Source organism: Salmo salar, chromosome ssa13 (assembly GCF_905237065.1).
Source record: "Salmo salar chromosome ssa13, Ssal_v3.1, whole genome shotgun sequence".
Taxonomy (NCBI): Eukaryota; Metazoa; Chordata; class Actinopteri; order Salmoniformes; family Salmonidae; genus Salmo; species Salmo salar.
In genome coordinates this window covers 48054142-48072876 of record NC_059454.1, presented here as the reverse complement: position 1 = coordinate 48072876, position 18735 = coordinate 48054142, and the positions used below count along the sequence as shown (strand labels likewise).

The 18735-nt window shown below is 41.8% G+C and overlaps 1 protein-coding gene across 3 annotated transcripts in view; it reads left to right on the top strand.

Annotated features, from left to right (window-relative positions):
- The window catches only part of LOC106566937 (DENN domain-containing protein 2D), a 49759-nt gene that overhangs the window by 18266 nt on the left and 12758 nt on the right, over positions 1 to 18735 (top strand). For 2 of the 3 annotated variants that reach the window (XM_014135599.2, XM_014135598.2), the window contains exons 2-3: positions 15141 to 15200; positions 15808 to 15906. In XM_014135599.2, the coding sequence (XP_013991074.1) occupies positions 15141 to 15200; positions 15808 to 15906 (159 nt within the window). Of the gene's footprint in view, positions 1 to 14839; positions 14862 to 15140; positions 15201 to 15807; positions 15907 to 18735 lie in introns of all 3 variants that reach the window. The other variant, XM_045693347.1, reaches the window with a different exon arrangement.

Genomic DNA, 18735 nt, shown 5'->3' with positions numbered 1-18735 from the left:
AGGTGGTTAGTGTTGGACTAGTAACCGGAAGGTTGCAAAAACGAATCCCCCCTGAACAAGGCAGTTAACCCCCGTTCCTAGGCCGTCATTGAAAATAAGTGTGTTCTTAATCTGACTTGCCTAGTTAAATAAAGGTGTAAAAAAAAATAATAATTGGCAAATCGGTGGCCAAAAATACCGACCGATTGTTATGAAAACTTGAAATCGGCCATTCCGATTAATCGGTCGACCTCTAGTCTGCATGCTTCAGTTCGGCCACCAAAAATTCTGAAATGTCCATCCCCAACTACAACATTTTACGCCAAGATAGAACTGCCAAAGGGGGTGGAGTTGCAATCTACTGCAGAGACGGCCTGCAGAGAACTGTCGTGCTATCCAGGTCTGTGCCCAAACAGTTCGAGCTTCTACTTCTAAAATACGTCTCTCACTGTTGCCGCTTGTTATAGACACCCCTCAGGCCCCCGCTGTGCTCTGGACACCATATGTGAATTCGTTGCCTCCCATTTTATCTTCAGAGTTCGTACTGTTAGGTGACCTAAACTGGGATATGCTTAACACCCTGGCCGTCCTACAATCTAAGCTTGATGCCCTCATTCTCACAAATTATCATGGAACCTACCAGGTGCAACCCAAATCCGTAAACATGGGCACCCTCATAGATATCATCCTGACCAACCTGCCCTCTAAATGCACCTCTGTCTTCAACCAGGATCTCAGCAATCACTGCCCCATTGCCTGAGTCTAATGGGCCCGCGGTCAAACGACCACCCCTCATCACTTTCAAACGCTCCCTAAAACACTTCAGCGAGCAGGCCTTTCTAATCGACCTGGCCTAGGTAACCTGGAAGAATATTGACCTCATCCCATTAGTAGAGGATACCTGGTTATTCTTTAAAAGTGTTTCTCACCATCTTAAATAAGCATGCCCCATTCAAAAAATGTAGAACTAAGAACAGATGTAGCCCTTGGTTCACTCCACACTTGACTGCCCTTGACCAGCACAAAAACATCCTGTGGTGTATTGCATTAGCATCGAATCACCCCGCGATATGCAACATTTCAGGGAAGTCAGGAACCAATATACACAGGCAGGTAGGAAAGCAAAGGCTAGTTTTTTTCAAACAGAAATTTGCATCCTCTAGCACAAACTCCAAAAAGTTCTGGGACACTGTAAAGTCCATGGAGAATAAGAGCACCTCCCACTGCACTGAAGCTAGGAAACACTGTCACCACCGATAAATCCACGAATAATCAATAATTTCAATAAGCATTTTTCTACGGCTGGCCATGCTCTGCACCCCCCCCCACAGCAACTTGCCCAAGCCTCCCCTATTTCATCTTCACCCAAATCCAGACAGCTGATGTTCTGAAAGAGCTGCAAAATTCGAATCCCACCATACCTTCTCCGCTATGCAATCTGGTTTCCGAGCTGGTCATGGGTGCACCAAATGCCACACTCAAGGTCCTAAAGGATGTCATAACCGCCATCGATAAAAGACAGTACTGTGCAGCCGTATTCGTCGACCTGGCCAAGGCTTTCGACTGTCAATCACCACATTTTTTATCGGCAGACTCAACAGCCTTGGTTTCTCAAATGACTGCCTCACCTGGTTCACCAACTACTACTCAGACAGAGTTCAGTGTGTCAAATCGAAGGGCTTGTTGTCCGGACCTCTGGCTGTCTCTATGGGGGTGCCACAGGGTTCAATTCTCCGGCTGACTCTTCTCTGTATATCAATGATGTCGCTCATGCTGCAGGTGATTCTCTGATCCACCTCTACGCAGATGACACCATTCTGTATACCTCTGGCCCTTCTTTGGACACTTAACAAGCTTCAAATCCATACAACACTCCTTCCGTGGCCTCCAACTGCTCTTAAATGCAAGTACAACTAAATGCATACTCTTCAACCAATTGCTGCCTGCACGCCTGTCTATCATCACTACTCCTCTGGATGGTTCTGACTTAGAATATGTGGACAACTACAAACACCTTGGTGTCTGGTTAGACTCTAAACTCTCCTTCCAGACTCACATTAACTTCTATGGGCTAGGTGGGACGGTAGCGTCCCACTTGCGGGACACAGCCAATGAAATATCAGGGCGGCAAATTATAAAATAACAAATTGTCATAATTCAACTTTCTCAAACATATGACTGTTTTACACCATTTTAAAGATGCACGTCTCCTTGATGTAACCACATTGTCCAATTTCAAAAAGGCTTTACAGCGAAAGCAAAACATTAGATTATGTTTGGAGAGTGCATAGACAAAAATAATCACATAGCCATTTTCCAAGCAAGGACGTGTCAATAAAACCCAGCGAAATGAAGCACTAACCTTTGACGATCTTCATCAGATGACACTCCTAGGACAGTATGTTGCACAATACATGTGTGTTTTGTTCGATAAAGTTGCTATTTATATCCAAAAACAGCATTTTACATTGGCATGTGACATTCAGAAAATATTTTGCCTCCAATACGGTCGGTGAATCAGCACAACAATATACAAAGATACTCATCATAAACGTTGACAAAATATTAAACTGTTATTCAAAGAATTATAGATGAACATCTCCTTTATGCAACCGCTGTGACAGATTTCAAAAAAGCTTCACCTGGGAAAGCACACTTTGCAATAATCTGAGTACTGTGCTCAGAAAAATACACCAGGCAATACAGATACCCGCCATTTGAGTCATCTAAAATCATAAATAGCATTAGAAATATTCACTTACCTTTGATCTTCATCAGAAGGCACTTCCAGGAATCCCAGGTCTACAATAAATGTTGTTTTGTTTGATAAAGTCCATAATTTATGTCCAAATAATGTTGTTTGCGCGTTCATTAAGCTACTCCAAATGTAAGAAGCGCGCCGAAAATTTCACGACAAAAAGTTATATATTTACGTTCGTTGAAACATGTCAAACATTGTAAAACATCAATCTTTAGGGCCTTTAACCTCTATGGGCTAGGTGGGACGCTTGCGTCCCACCTACTTAACAGCCAGTGTAACCCGTGGCGCGATATTGAAATACCTCAAATGCAAAAACTTCAATTTTTCAAACATATGACTTTTACACCATTTTAAAGACAAGACTCTCGTTAATCTAACCACACTGTCCGATTTCAAAAAGGCTTTACAACGAAAGCAAAACATTAGATTATGTCAGCAGAGTACCCAGCCAGAAATAATCACACACCCATTTTTCAAGCTAGCATATAATGTCACATAAACCCAAACCACAGCTAAATGCAGCACTAACCTTTGATGATCTTCATCAGATGACAACCCTAGGACATTATGTTATACAATACATGCATGTTTTGTTCAATCAAGTTCATATTTATATCAAAAACCAGCTTTTTACATTAGCATGTGACTAGCATTCCCACCGAACACTGCCGGTGAATTTACTAAATTACTCAGGATAAAAGTTCACAAAAAACATAACAATTATTTTAAGAATTATAGATACAGAACTCCTCTATGCACTCGCTATGTCCGATTTTTAAAATAGCTTTTCGGTGAAAGAACATTTTGCAATATTCTCAGTAGATAGCCCGGCATCACAGGGCTAGCTATTTAGACACCCAGCAAGTTTAGCACTCACCAAAGTCAGATTTACTATAAGAAACATGTTATTACCTTTGCTGTTCTTCATCAGAATGCACTCCCAGGACTTCTACTTCAATAACAAATGTTGGTTTGGTCCCAAATAATCCATTGTTATATCCAAACAGCGGCGTTTTGTTCGTGCGTTCAAGACGCTATCCGAAAGGGTAAATAAGGGTGACGAGCATGGCGCATTTCGTATATTTTTTTTCTTCTAAATATTCCATTACCGTACTTCGAAGCATGTCAACCGCTGTTTAAAATCAATTTTTATGCCATTTTTCTCGTAAAAAAGCGACAATATTCCGACCGGGAAATCGTTTTTTATTACAAAGAGAGTGAAAGTAAAAGCATGCTATCCCCTCATGCACGAGCCTCAGTCTAATGGCCCTCTGATAGAGCACTTGCCAAACACGCTAATGTGTTTCAGCCTGGGGATGGAATTACATCGTTCAGCTTTTTCCCGCCTTCTGAGAGCCCATGGGAGCCGTAGGAAGTGTCACGTCATGCCAGAGATCCCCTGTATTTGTTAGAGATGCTCAAGGAGGGCAAGAAATCGTCAGACAGGCCACTTCCTGTAAGGAATATTCTCAGGTTTTGGCCTGCCAAATGAGTTCTGTTATACTCACAGACACCATTCAAACAGTTTTAGAAACTTTAGGGTGTTTTCTATCCAAAGCCAATAATTATATGCATATTCTAGTTACTGGGCAGGAGTAGTAACCAGATTAAATCGGGTACGTTTTTTTTTTATCCGGCCGTGCAAATACTGCCCCCTAGCCCCAACAGAATAACGTAGAACTTCAATAATATTCCAACCGGACGATTCCAGTGTCTTGAAAAACGTTTTGGAACACAGCTACCTCAGGTGAATACGTGTAATTGTGACCTGTCATTCTCTCGGTCATCAGACTCCAGGAGGTCTTGTTCGCTCTCTGTTGACTGCAAAAGCCTGAAACACGTTCTAAAGACGGTTGACATCTAGTGGAAGCCTTAGGAAGTGCAAATTGAACCCTAAGTCACTGTATACTGAATAGGCCCAGTCTTGAAAAACTACAATCCACTTCCTGGTTGGATTTTTTTTTCTCAGGTTTTTGCCTGCCATATGAGTTCTGTTATACTCAGACACCATTCAAACAGTTTTAGAAACTAAAGTGTTTTCTATCCAAATCTACTAATAATATGCATATTCTAGTTTCTGAGCCAGAGTAGTAACCTGTTTAAATTGGGTACGTTTTTCATCCGGCCGTCAAAATACTGCCCCCTAGCCCAGACAGGTTAAGCATCTCCAATCCAAAATTAAATATAGAATTGGCTTCCTATTTCGCAACGAAGCATCCTTTACTCATGCTGCCAAACATACCCTTGTAAAACTGACTATCCTACCGATCCTTGACTTCAGCGATGTCATTTACAAAATGGCCTCCAACACTCTACTCAGCAAATTGGATGCAGTCTATCACAGTGCCATCCGTTTTGTCACCAAAGCCCCGTATACTACCCGCCACTGCGACCTGTATGCTCTCGTTGGCTGGCCTTCGCTTCATATTCGTTGCCAAACCTACTGGCTCCAGGTCGTTTAAGTCTTTGCTAGGTAAAGCCCCGCCTTATCTTATCTCACTGGTCACTATAGCAGCACCCACCCGTAGCACGCACTCCAGCAGGTATGTTTCACTGGTCACCCCCAAAGCCAATTCCTCCTTTGGATGCCTTTCCTTCCAGTTCTCTGCCACCAATGACTGGAACAAATTGCAAAAGCCTAAGACTTATCTCCCTCACTAACTTTAAGCATCAGCTGTCAGAGCAGTTTACCAATCATTGCACCTGTACGTAGCCCATCTGTAAATAGCCCACCCAACTACCTCATCCCCATATTGTTATTGTTTTGCTCCTTTGCACCCAGTATCTCTACTTGTGCAGAATATGAATGTGCATCCATCTTACCTACGTTTAATTATTACGAAATTAAATTAATCATGTAACAATGAACTCAGTAACTCGTTAAACTATCTCCTGACTTAAACTAAAGATATCTAAATATCTCTTACATCAATAAGTCAATTACCGCAGTCTCATTTTGAACGTTGCATAATTCTTGGATATTTGCACGAACCCTGACCTAAGTGATGAATCAGCGATACACAAATTGACTTAGTAAATAAATAATTAACTAAATTGTCACAGAATATGTAACACACAACAGGTTATTGATTACATACATAATGCAATGAAAACCGGTCTATAGTGGACTAACAAGCATGACCATTTGGTTACACAATGGAAGGGGAGGGGTATGTAAGCAGAGGATAGACAGTCAATTTATCGTACATACATTTGAAAGTTACGCTCACCGTAACCAGAATTCTTAGCACCCTAACGACCACTCATTCGGATTAGAAACGCAATATATTTATGCGTAGATGTCTTTCTCTGTTCTCTCTGAAACCACTCGATCCTGTCTATGGGAAGTGGTTTGACATAAGTCTCTGGTTGTCCACCAGAGGTCACAATGTCCTTAGTTGTAGGCTTCTGTCTGGGAGTGTTCGTTAGAATTGATACTTCAGGTGTACCACAGTGGTGAGGGATCTGTTCTTCCTTCTCGTCTTTGGTCACATGTCCTAGACTAATTTACATACACAGCTGCAGACTGAATATTTGCAGTCTTTACTTTCACTCGTTGAGAGTTTGAGGGTCCTACCATTCTCAGCTTTGTAGTCACTGCTCCACGCTGTCTGGTCTTGTAGTTTTAACCATTTCAACGTGTAGGCCACCGCCTCATGTTCTCTGGTCTGTATTTAAATTCTCAATGAGTCCTTTTAAGCACTCTGGCCTGAAAGGTGGTCCATCATGTTGACACGAACTCTGACCTCATTAGGGGTATGGCTTAATGTGCAACAGACCATTCTCATTAGAAGACTAAAATCACATTTTTATCTTTTCACATTTAATCATTCAGGTTTTACACCATTTAGATGTAAATCTGATATACCGTGTGAAAGCTCTTAAGTTAATGTTTCCATTATAACATCTTTCAGATTTTTTTTAATGACATCACAAAATATACATTAATTTCTCATTACCAACATTCGGAGGATGAAATATGTTGTCCATTGTTTGATGTTGACGTTCTTGGGCGGTAAACTCTTCATAAGACACATTCCAATCACCCAAACTAGGCCACAAAGGGTTTCGTCTGATCCAGTGCGCTGATCCACTAACCTGATCCTCACAGGATAGTCATGACTAGGGATGCACGATATATCGGTGAACATATTGGAATCGGCCGATATTAGCTAAAAATGCCAACATCGGTATCTGCCCAATGTCTAGTTTAACACCGATGTCAAAGCTACCGTGCATACCTATATAGCGTAGGCACATGACGTAATAATGGCACGTAAAATTTTGCACTACACGTGCAACACAGCATTCCTAACCTAGCCCACACATTGTGTGCTGTGTGGATTGAGCAGTCATTTTGAAAGGGTAAGACATTTTCAGTGAGAGAACTTAGACAAAATCCATTAAAGCCAAGTTAATGGAATCCATTGCCCTTGACAATCAACCGTTCTGTCGTGGGTGATGTTGGCTTTTGCCAACTGGTCGAGCGTCGGTACACACTACCAAGTGCACTATTTTTCAGATGTTGCCCTACCGGAGTTACACAGTAATAGCGTCACTGCTATTAGCTTCACGACATGCATACTATGGAACACCGTTTGGGTCTTCGTGTGTGAAAAAATAACCAGTAGCACTGTCAAATCTGCACTAAAAAAGTCTGCAAACACTGGCCACGAACGATGTGTTTACAATACCGTGTTGGTAATAAAGCATTATTTGTTCGACCACAACTTCTGGGGTAGCTACCTTTTAGCTTGGTACCTAGCTAGCACCAATACAACCAGCCTGAAATCAATGACCAGTAGAAACTGCAGTCATTATCATTATTCCTAACAATTATTTAGGGATCCTTGTAAGTATTGTTGGTCGCCTGTTGAAATTGAACTTCAGTTCATGAAAATAAATAGCTAGCCAGCTACTTAACCCTGTTGCCAAAAGCTAACGTTATAAGCAGCCAGATAGCTTCATCTGGCTAGTGAGGCTCGACCGGACCGGGTTATGTGTTGTGAAGCTAGCCACAATAAGGATTAGTCACAGTTGTGGAATTTGCAGTTTGCCTTCAAAATAAGTGTCTGATGCAAATTATAAAAGAATATGCCATACTTTTATTTTGAAGGCTAACCGCAAAGTCCACTTGTGGCTAATCCTTATTGTTGCTAACTTCACAGATGGATCCAACCACAATTAATCAAACAAGAACTGTCTTATAAATTAAGGTTATTTTAGATGACACCTAGCTATATAGTTAGCTAAGCTAGCTTCATCTGGCTAGCTAACTATATAGCTACTGAAACAGATTGTCGTGTTACACGTCAAATAGACCCAAACGGCTTTCTATAGAAATCCTGGTTGAGAATGAATTGAATGAACAACAAAACAGCACAGAGTAAGTTGAAGAAATAGGTTTTGATTATGTTTTACTGGTAATGGGGACATGCGTAAATGCCAACAAAATAACTTTTTGGGTAGTGGGTTGTGTGACCTTTATATTAACTAGGCAAGTCAATTAAGAACAAATTATTATTTCCAATGACGGCCCGGACGACGCTGGGCCAATTGTGTGCCGCCCTATGGGACTCCCAATCACAGCCGGATGTGATACAGCCTGGATTCAAACCAGGGACTGTAGTGACGCCTCTTGCACTGAGATGCAGTGCCTTAGACCGCTGAGTGTGTGTAACTATTTAACTGTACTAGAATGCTTAAAAGACCGCCAAAAAAAATGTAAAATCGGTGTAGTTTGTTTTGGCAAGGAAAATATTGGATATCGGTATCGGCCAAAAATGTCATCGGTTCATCACTAGTCATGACAGTACATTTCTGAAACCGCAGAACCTAAACCATGAAGCACTGACTTTAGCGTTCTATCATGGTCATATTTCAAGTGCAATAATACTTTAGTACATTACATACAGGTAAAGGTTTAGGGAGGCAGTGAGTGGAAGAGGGAGCAAGCGAGTGAGCGAGAGCCTTGCCAGAATAAGCTACCAATCCCTTATTGGATTGAGTTGAGGCTTGCTGGCTGTCAAGAGAAGATTTAACATGTTATGTAACCTGAAGGGCAGGCAGCACACCCTGTGATGGAGAATGACTTCTTTACACCTACGCAGTATGTAAGCCTTGCTGTTCTCATGTTCTTCTAGCGGCCCTGCTACGCTACAGCCAGCGGGCATCTGGCATTGACATCAGCTATCAGTCATTAAATGAATGCTTCCTTTGAAATTAAAGCTGCTATACTGCCCTTGTTGTGTCACGTCCAATGGCAGCATCCAAGCTCAAGAATTGCTGACGCTCAATTCTTGATGGCTGACGCGTGCATTAATTCCCTATTGTGAATTCAAATAAGTTAAGTTGATTTGTTGCATATCCTCTATGGGCTAGGTGGGACGCTTGCGTCCCACCTACTCAACAGCCAGTTGAATCCTGTGGCGCGTTATTCAAATCCTTAGATATGCTATTACTTCAGTTTTTCAAAAATATGACTATTTTACACCATTTTAAAGATAAGACTCTCGTTAACCTCTCTGGGCTAGGCGGGACGAATTCGTCCCACCTACGTAACAGCCACTTGCAGCCTGTGGCGCGATTTTCAAAACCTTAAAAATCCTATTACTTCAATTTCTCAAACATATGACTATTTTACAGCTATTTAAAGACAAGACTCTCGTTAATCTAACCACACTGTCCGATTTCAAAAAGGCTTTACAACGAAAGCAAAACATTAGATTATGTCAGCAGAGTACCAAGCCATAAATAATCAGACACCCATTTTTCAAGCCAGCATATAATGTCACCAAAACCCAGAAGACAGCTAAATGCAGCACTCACCTTTGATCTTCATCAGATGACAACCCTAGGACATTATGTTATACAATACATGCATGTTTTGTTCAATCAAGTTCATATTTATATCAAAAACCAGCTTTTTACATTAGCATGTGACTAGCATTCCCACCGAACACTGCCGGTGAATTTACTAAATTACTCACGATAAACGTTCACAAAAAGCATAATTATTTTAAGAATTATAGATACAGACCTCCTCTATGCACTCGATATGTCCGATTTTTAAAATAGCTTTTCGGTGAAAGCACATTTTGCAATATTCTCAGTAGATAGCCCGGCATCACAGGGCTAGCTATTTAGACACCCAGCAGGTTTAGCACTCATCAAAGTCAGATTTACTATAAGAAAAATGTTCTTACCTTTGTTGTCTTCGTCAGAATGCACTCCCAGGACTTCTACTTCAATAACAAATGTTGGTTTGGTCCAAAATAATCCATCGTTATATCCAAACAGCGGCGTTTTGTTCGTGCGTTCTAGACACTATCCTAAAGGCTAAATAAGGGTGACGAGCATGGCGCAATTCGTGACAAAAGAATTCTAAATATTCCATTACCGTACTTCGAAGCATGTCAACCGCTGTTTAAAATCAATTTTTATGCAATTTTTCTCATAAAAAAGCGATAATATTCCGACCGGGAATCTGCGTTTAGATAAACAGACAAAGGAAAAGAAAGCATTCGGCCTAAGCCCATAGTACTCTGAGTGGCCACTTGCCAAAAGCGATAAAGTGTTTCAGCCAGAGCCTGCCTCGATATCGTTCAACTTTTTCCCGGGCTCTGAGACCCTATGGAAGATGTAGGAAGTGTCACGTTATTGCACAGATCCTGAGTCTTCAATAAAAGACAGGCCACTTCTCACAGGCCACTTCCTGCTTGAAATCTTCTCAGGTTTTGGCCTGCCATATGAGTTCTGTTATACTCACAGACACCATTCAAACAGTTTTAGAAACTTTAGGGTGTTTTCTATCCAAAGCCAATAATTATATGCATATTCTAGTTACTGGGCAGGAGTAGTAACCAGATTAAATCGGGTACGTTTTTTATCCAGCCGTGTCAATACTGCCCCCTAGCCCTAACAGGATATACACCACTCGTTATTTTACAAAAATGTATGAAGTCAAATGGCTACTGGCTAGCAGAAACTCTTGCTAGCTACATTTGACTATTTTCACAATGTAAACAAAAGCAACTTGTGTATTTAGTACAACCACTAGCTGGAAAAAAGCTATTGTACTTACGCTTAATCAATGAATATGGTATAGTAGAGGAAAATAGAAGCTCTTCCCCTCTGCACCTCTCCCCTCAAAGAAAAGCGACACGTATAGTGGAGCTGAAGTGTAATGCAGGGTTTCCCAACCTTCCACTTATTATATAGGAAATTCCAGAACTAGCGCACACCTGATTCAAATAATGAAGAGCTTGGTGATTAATTGACTTATTGAGTCAGGTGTGAGATTTAGTTTAAACTAAAGGCAGTATTTCTTTTCATTTTTTTTTGGTCTGAATGAAACACAGCCTTGGTAGTCCAAGCACTAGCGGTTCTGGGGGGGGGGGGGGGGGGCAGTGCCCCTGTGACAACAATTTTGGACCCCCTTGTGGCCCCCCTAAATGTGGAGTATGAAATCATTTTTACATAACTAATTTTTGCTATCGTTCTTTTTTTACATCCGTTATTAGACAGTGGCAACGATGATGATTATGAACATGGTCTTTTGCCTGCTAATGCCTGCAATGCAGTGAAGAAAACGATATGACAATAACGTCTAATGTAACTGGCCCCTCTAACAGTACAACTGGCCCCAGCTTGGCCCCCCCAGGTGAAATGGTCTAGAACCGCCACTGAGTCCAAGTTTAGTTCTTGTGAATTAGTGGGAAATAAATATGTAGAAAAAGGAAGCACATCCAGTTGCTGGACAAAAAAGATAATAAGTAATGTCCCAACTGTTGTTTCTCAGTGGTTTTACGTAGACCTACAGATATCCAACAATGTGTCTTTGTCAGGCCCAAATTATGTGTCCAGTAAATGTCTGCAGTGCAGCTAGCAAGGGAGTCTATTTGGACAACTGAGAAGAGGCGTAAATTGGTGAGAAACAGTCAGTGTTCTGATGAGAATAAGTTGAGTAGGTATGTGGTAATAATTAGGTGACATTTAATCTCTTTACCTGTGTTCAAACATTTTTGTTTTTGTGAACTCTGTTTTACACACAGACAACACAATATAAACCAGGGATTGGCAACTATGATGGGAATGGGGGTAACAAAAAAGAAAATCATTATGAGGGGCCGCAGTGGCTCGCGGGTCATCATACCCACATCCATACCCCCCATTTTAGCGCCCCCCCCTCTTGACAGGGGAGAGAAAAAAAGTTAAGTATAATTTACTGCAGTTCTACATTTTTAAACAGGGCTTGGAGAAAATATTGCAGGTTTGCTGCAATTCTATACATTTTGCCATGGGGTGGAGAGAGAAATTAGCAGTTTTACAGCTAATTTCCAGCAATTCTACACATTTTGCCATAGGGAGGGGATAATTGTTTGCAGTTTGATACCAGAGTGAGAGTAACTAACAAAATCAATGGGGCCCCCCCAGTTGGTAATTCAACCATGATTACTACAAGTTTAGATAGCTGAAACTGAATAAAGAGTCCAGGTATTCATTTGGTGGTTCTGTTGGAAAAGTAGCCTGAGTCGCTGACTAGAGCACATGCATAACTGGAGCTCTTTAGTTAGTTATATAGCTGAAATTAGGTATGGCATAACTCAGATCTTGATTATTTTCAAACTTTTGGGTGATTTGAAAAGGTTATGGACACCCCTTCAAATTAGTGGATTTGGTTATTTCAGACACACCCATTGCTGACAGATGTATGAAGTTGAACACACAGCCATGCAATCTCCATAGACAAACTTGGGCAGTATAATGGCTTTACTGAAGAGCTCAGTGACTTTCAATGCGGCACCATCATAGGATGCCACCTTTCCAACAAGTCAGTTCATCAAATTTCTGTCTTGCTAGATGTGCCCTAGTCAACAGTAAGTGCTGTTATTGTGAAGTGGAAACGTTTAGGAGCAACAACAGCTCAGCTGCGGAGTTGTAGACCACACAAGCTCACAGAACGGGACTGCGAAGTGCTGAAGTGCATAGCGCCTAAATCGTCTGTCCTCAGTTGCAACACCCATTACTGAGTTCCAAACTGCCTCTGGAAGCAACGTCAGCGCAAGAACTGTTCGTCGGGAGCTTCATGATATGGGTTCCCATGGCCGAGCAGCCGCACTCAGGCCTAAGACCACCATGCGCAATGGCAAGCGTCAGCTGGAGAGGTGTAAAGCTCGCCACCTTTGGACTCGGGAGGGATAGCAGGGATTATAGAAAATTAACACAGGTCTCATAAACACTCTCAAGCACAAGCCCACGTGCTAGTGAGTAGCCAGCTAATATTTTTATTTCAAGCTTAGCCAACTTGGATCTTATTTGCTAGCTAACAGAGCACAACAGTTGAATTGTTATGAACACCATTCATTCCGTCTCTTACTGTTTGAACAGCATGCTAGCCTGTCCACTTTGTTCAGATGTTGAGAATGAGTTGAGAATTCTTTATAGAATTGTTTTATGCTTTTGAACGTTTTTAAAATACTAAACAGCAAATACTAAACAGCATTTATTTGACAAAAATGCTGCTAGCGATACGTGGTACCGCAATGTGTGAGCCACAAACTGGACAGCACTTTTCCTGAATGAATGTTCATTGATACATCAGGTTTTTTTTAGTGGTGTCTGCTCTGCGAGAAATTTGAACAGTTGAATTATTAACAGGGCATGGTACAAAGGGTTAACGTCTCTGAGACATGATTTTACTGTAATAATGTGTTTCGGTGTCCATATGACCTATTTTTTTTTTAATTCTGTTGGACCAAACCTCAAATGCAAGTTGAAACCGTTTGTCAGAGACTACGAAGTGATCTCATCATTTTTTGTTGTGATAGGGAGGGGCTTGGTGTGTATGTGTAACAGTGTAGGTTCCGTCCCTCTCTTCGCCCTAACCTGGGCTCGAACCAGGGACCCTTGCACACATCAACAACTGACACCCACGAAGCATCGTTACCCATCGCGCCACAAAAGCCGCGGCCCTTGCAAATCAAGGGGAACAACCACTTCAGGTCTCAGAGCGAGTGACGTCACTGATTGAAACGCTATTAACGCACACCACCGCTAACTAACTAGCCATTTCACATCGGTTACATATGTAACCGATGTGAAAAGGCAATGCAAGAGGTTTCACTCTCGCCAAAATCTGTCCAAAGTAAACCAATATGTTTCTATGCGCTTATTTTGAACCTAAGCTTCCCGTCTTTGGGACAATGACTCCTATCGTTACACCATGCCCAAACCGGATGGGTGCGCAAATTGATTTTGTCCTCCCCACACCAAACGCGATCACGACACTCGGGTTGAAATGTCAAAAACATATCTGAATATCTGAACCAATTATATTAATTTGGGGACAGGTCGAAAAGCATTAAACATTTATGGCAATTTAGCTAGCAGTTGCTAGCTAATTTGGCCTATTTAGCTAGCTTGCTGTTGCTTGCTAATTTGTCCTGGGATATAAATGTTGAGTTGTTATTAAACCTGAAATGCACCAAGTCCTCTACTTTGTCAATTAATCCACACATAAAATGGTCACCCGAATTGTTCCTAGTCATCTCCTTCAGGTCTTTTTTAAAAATAATTTTTAAAAACTTTATATGGTGATTGGCATCTAACTTTCTTAAGGTGTATTACCACGACTGACCGACCTCAGTTCATCTTTCAATCACCCACGTGGGTATAACCAATGAGGAAATGGCACGTGGGTATCTGCTTCTATAAACCAATGAGGAGATGGGATTACAAATATAACTGATTTATATTTTAGCGCTTGGCAACACAGACGCTTGTTGGCGCGCGTGAGCAGTGTGGGTGCAATGATTGAATAACATGCATGTGTAAATTTATTTCGGGCACGCAAGCGTTGCATGAGCATCTCGTCATTATATACTGATCTCTGGTGTAACTGGGAAGGTGCACAGCCCAGAAAGAGCAAACGAGATGAAAAAGACAAACGCTCATAAAAATGAAAAATACAAAAAAACCTTGATTCTGCGTTACAGGCATTTGGAATATAGTGCAAAAACATATATTCAAATGAATCGAATTCGATATATTCCCCAGCCCTAGCTGAACTGTGCATGTTTTGTCCTTTTGTTTCCACAGTGCTGGTCTGTAAACCATAATGGTGAGCATGGAAATTAAATTGGACACATGTTCAGTCATTTTGGTGGACTTCAACACTGTAGTGTCCGTTAATGGTTTAACTGTTACACACACTAGGTAATGTCATTGGTGGACAATTTAACAACTGGCAAACCATGTGGTCATTTTGGCCATAAGCCAACCTATGTATTGCTCTGGACAGTTTTTTTGTTGGTTCAGTATGTTTCAATAAGGTGGAACCTCTGACGTTGTGGGAACTTTATGACAACCCAGTTTCACAGAATGACTTTCTCCTGAACAGGTGAGCAACCTCAAGGCGCTGCCAATGGGAAAGAGAGAAACACCCCATCATGTGACCTCAGTGAGTAGTTACAGTAGGCCTTATTGGGCACAGTACACGTTTTTCACTTTGACTCTACCTATAGCTCTAGCAGTGTGTTCCATGGCTTTGTTTGGTCCAGGAGGCTTGTAACCATAAAAGCATACTGTTAACCAAATAAAGGTATCAAAAGTTTAAAGGGAAAATACACACATTAGAGATAATGTAATGATAACACTGGAGGCATCTGTGGAGAGTTTTCTTTGAGTGTAGATTAGTTCGCTGATGACTAACCTATGAGCGAGGTCAGAGCATAGAATTGAAATATTCTACTTAGGCTGTTTCTATTGTACATTTTATGATTTCACATTGTTTGAAGTGGCCCATATATCAATCTCAAGGCAGATGAATGTAAGGTTTAGGTGCCAAAGCTCCTGTAACAGGGTAAGGCATTGGTAATGTTCATTAGGGCACTCCAAATATATCTTCTTCTTTTTTTTTTTTACACGTCTTGCAACAGAAAAATAAGTGTTTCTTATTAGACAAGTCCAGCTAGTCCCTCCCGGTTTCAGTTCATTTTGTTCCATTTGGTAACATGACCCTTGTGTAGGAGTTACTAATCATCTGTTGGTCTTGTGGTCCCTTCTAGGCACTGTCCAGCCTAGTGAGGATGAGGAGGTTGAGAGAGGTGCCCTCAAGAGGCTCAGCACAATGTGGTCTTCATTCCGGTGCAAACTCAACAGAGATCGTGAGTATAAGGCCTTAAAACGCTCCATGGAAACGCCTCGTTACATTGAAAAACGTATTGTTTTCTATGAAGTACTTCCTATTTCACACACAATACTTTTTTTTCTGAGCAGTTAAAACCACGATTTGGTCATTATCCTAATTATTCCTGTAATGCAAGTGTCTGCCTAGGCCTATTGTGGTGGGGCCTGCAGCTGTGATGAGTGAGCCGCTCTCTATCCCTCTCCCCTGATGTGCACTCCAAAAACAAAAAGGCTTCTGATAGTATAACGTTTCAAAATCCAATTGCGGCTAAAACACAGCTTTGGAAGCAACTGTTGTTGAAACCACTTTCTGTGGGTATCATTCATTTTCCTCAACTCTTAATATTAAGTTCAATAGCAATTATCTTACAACATAAATATTTGATATGGCTTTGAGATACGGAGCGTGCGACATGGGCATCAGCCATTGTGAGTGCATAGGGTAGTAGGCTACTACATTATTTTTTATTTCAGGACATTTAATTTACTGTTAGATTAATACATTACTTTTTCAGTTGATGGAACCAGCACATGATTTGGTTGCGCAATTTGTTTGCCGCTGTACAGCAATAATGACCTGACCTGTGTCCCATAATGTACCTGTATTCCAAACAGAACCAGGCTAATAATTACTAGCCATCTTTTAAATTAGCATGCCCGTGCAGGGCTTGACATTCAGGTAAATTTGCCAGTGGCACACCAGGCCAGTGCCAACAGAAAGCTACTGGCCCGAATGAAAAGAATACTGGCCCGGGAAAACAGGTAAATTATGTCTTTAATTTGTGAGCTGAGCAAGTAGACTATAATATAGCTTATAGCCTACCATACACAAGTAATTACATTTTAAGTTGACAATATCATATTTACATTGATTGAACGACTCTGCACAATCTCAAAGGTGTTATTGTTAGTGATTGTAAACATGTTGTTTTTTCAGGTTTTCACTCTCAAAATAACTTTTTTTTTTTTTTTTTATTATAGAAAAACTACAAAAATGCTAACCACATTAAAGGAGATCCAGTTTGAGGTCTGGGAACAACAACAAGAAACTAAAGGGTGTAGTTGCCCTTTACTTCAATTGCACGCTTAGCAAGAGATTGTTGTTTGGCTAGCAGTGTTTTTCTACTGTGCAATGTACAGTAGGCTATGTGATGGCAGAGCTTGCTAAATAAATGCCTTGCGATTAATGCAAATCATGATATCATTACTACTTGGCAGTCAATATATAATTGGGAAGATTATTTGGGAAAGCCTTCAGAAATGTTCATTCAAACAGTGCATGATGACTGATTTGTGCATTGCAAAGATTCAACCAAGACTTCGGACCAAACTGTTTGAATAAATAGTTTGCATACCCATGGATGTTTGAATAAATCTTGATAATCATTTTTTTTAAATGGCAGAAACGAATATGAACAGGTTTTTTTATTTTTTATTATAATTTTTTTTCCACTGGCACCCTAGCGACCAATTTAAAATGGGTGTTGCACTGCCAAGTCAAAGGGTCATATATACATCCGGATGCATGATCATGCTCTCCGTAGCCGACGTGAGGAAGACCTTTTAAACAGGTCAACATTCAAGGCCAGACGGATTACCAGGATATGTGCTCCGGGCATGTGCTGACCAACTGGCAGGTGTCTTCACTGACATTTTCAACATGTCCTTGATTTGAGTCTGTAATACCAACATGGTTCAAGCAGACCACCAGAGTGCCTGTGCCCAAGAACACTAAGGTAACCTGCCTAAATGACTACCGACCCGTAGCACTCACATCTGTAGCCATGAAGTGCTTTGAAAGGCTGGTCATGGGTCACATCACCATTATCCCGGAAACACTAGACTCACTCCAATTTGCATACCGCCCCAACAGATCTACAGATGATGCAATCTCTATTGCACTCCACACTGCCCTTTTCCACCTGGACTGTAGGGACACCTACGTGAGAATGCTATTCATTGACTGCAGCTCAGCGTTCAACACCATAGTGCCCTCGAAGCTCATCAATAAGCTAAGGACCCTGGGACTAAGCACCTCCCTCTGCAACTGGATCCTGTACTTCCTGACGTCCCCCGCCAGGTGGTAAGGGTAGGCAACAACACATCTGCCACGCTGATCCTCAAAACGGGGGCCCCTCGGGTGCGTGCTCCGTCCCCTCCTGTACTCCTGTTCACCCATGAATGCATGGCCAGGCACGACTCCAACACCATCATTAAGTTTGCCGACGACACAACAGTGGTGGGCCTGATCACTAACAACGACGAGACAGCCTATAGGGAGGAGGTCAGAGAATTGGCCGTGTGGTGCCAGGACAACAACCTCTCCCTCAACGTGATCAAGACAAAGGAGTTGATTGTGGACTACAGGAAAAAGAGGACAGAGCATGCCCCCGTTCTCATCGACGGGGCTGCAGTGGAGCAAGTTGAAGTTCCTTGGTGTCCACATCACCAACAAACATGGTTCAAGCACACCAAGACAGTCGTGAAGAGGGCACGACATACCTATTCCCCCTCAGGAGACTGAAAAGATTTGGCATGAGTCCTCAGCTCCTCAAAAGGTTTTCCAGCTGCACCGTTGAGAGCATCATGACTGGTTGCATCACTGCCTGGTATGGCAACTGCTCGGTCTCTGACCGCAAGGCACTACAGAGGGTTGTGCGAATGGCCCAGTACATCATTGGGACCAAGCTTCCTGCCATCCAGGACCTCTACACCAGGCGGTGTCAGAGGAAAGCCCTAAAAATTGTCAGACTCCAGCCACCGTAGTCATAGACTGTTCGGTACAGGAGTGCCAAGTCTAGGTTCAA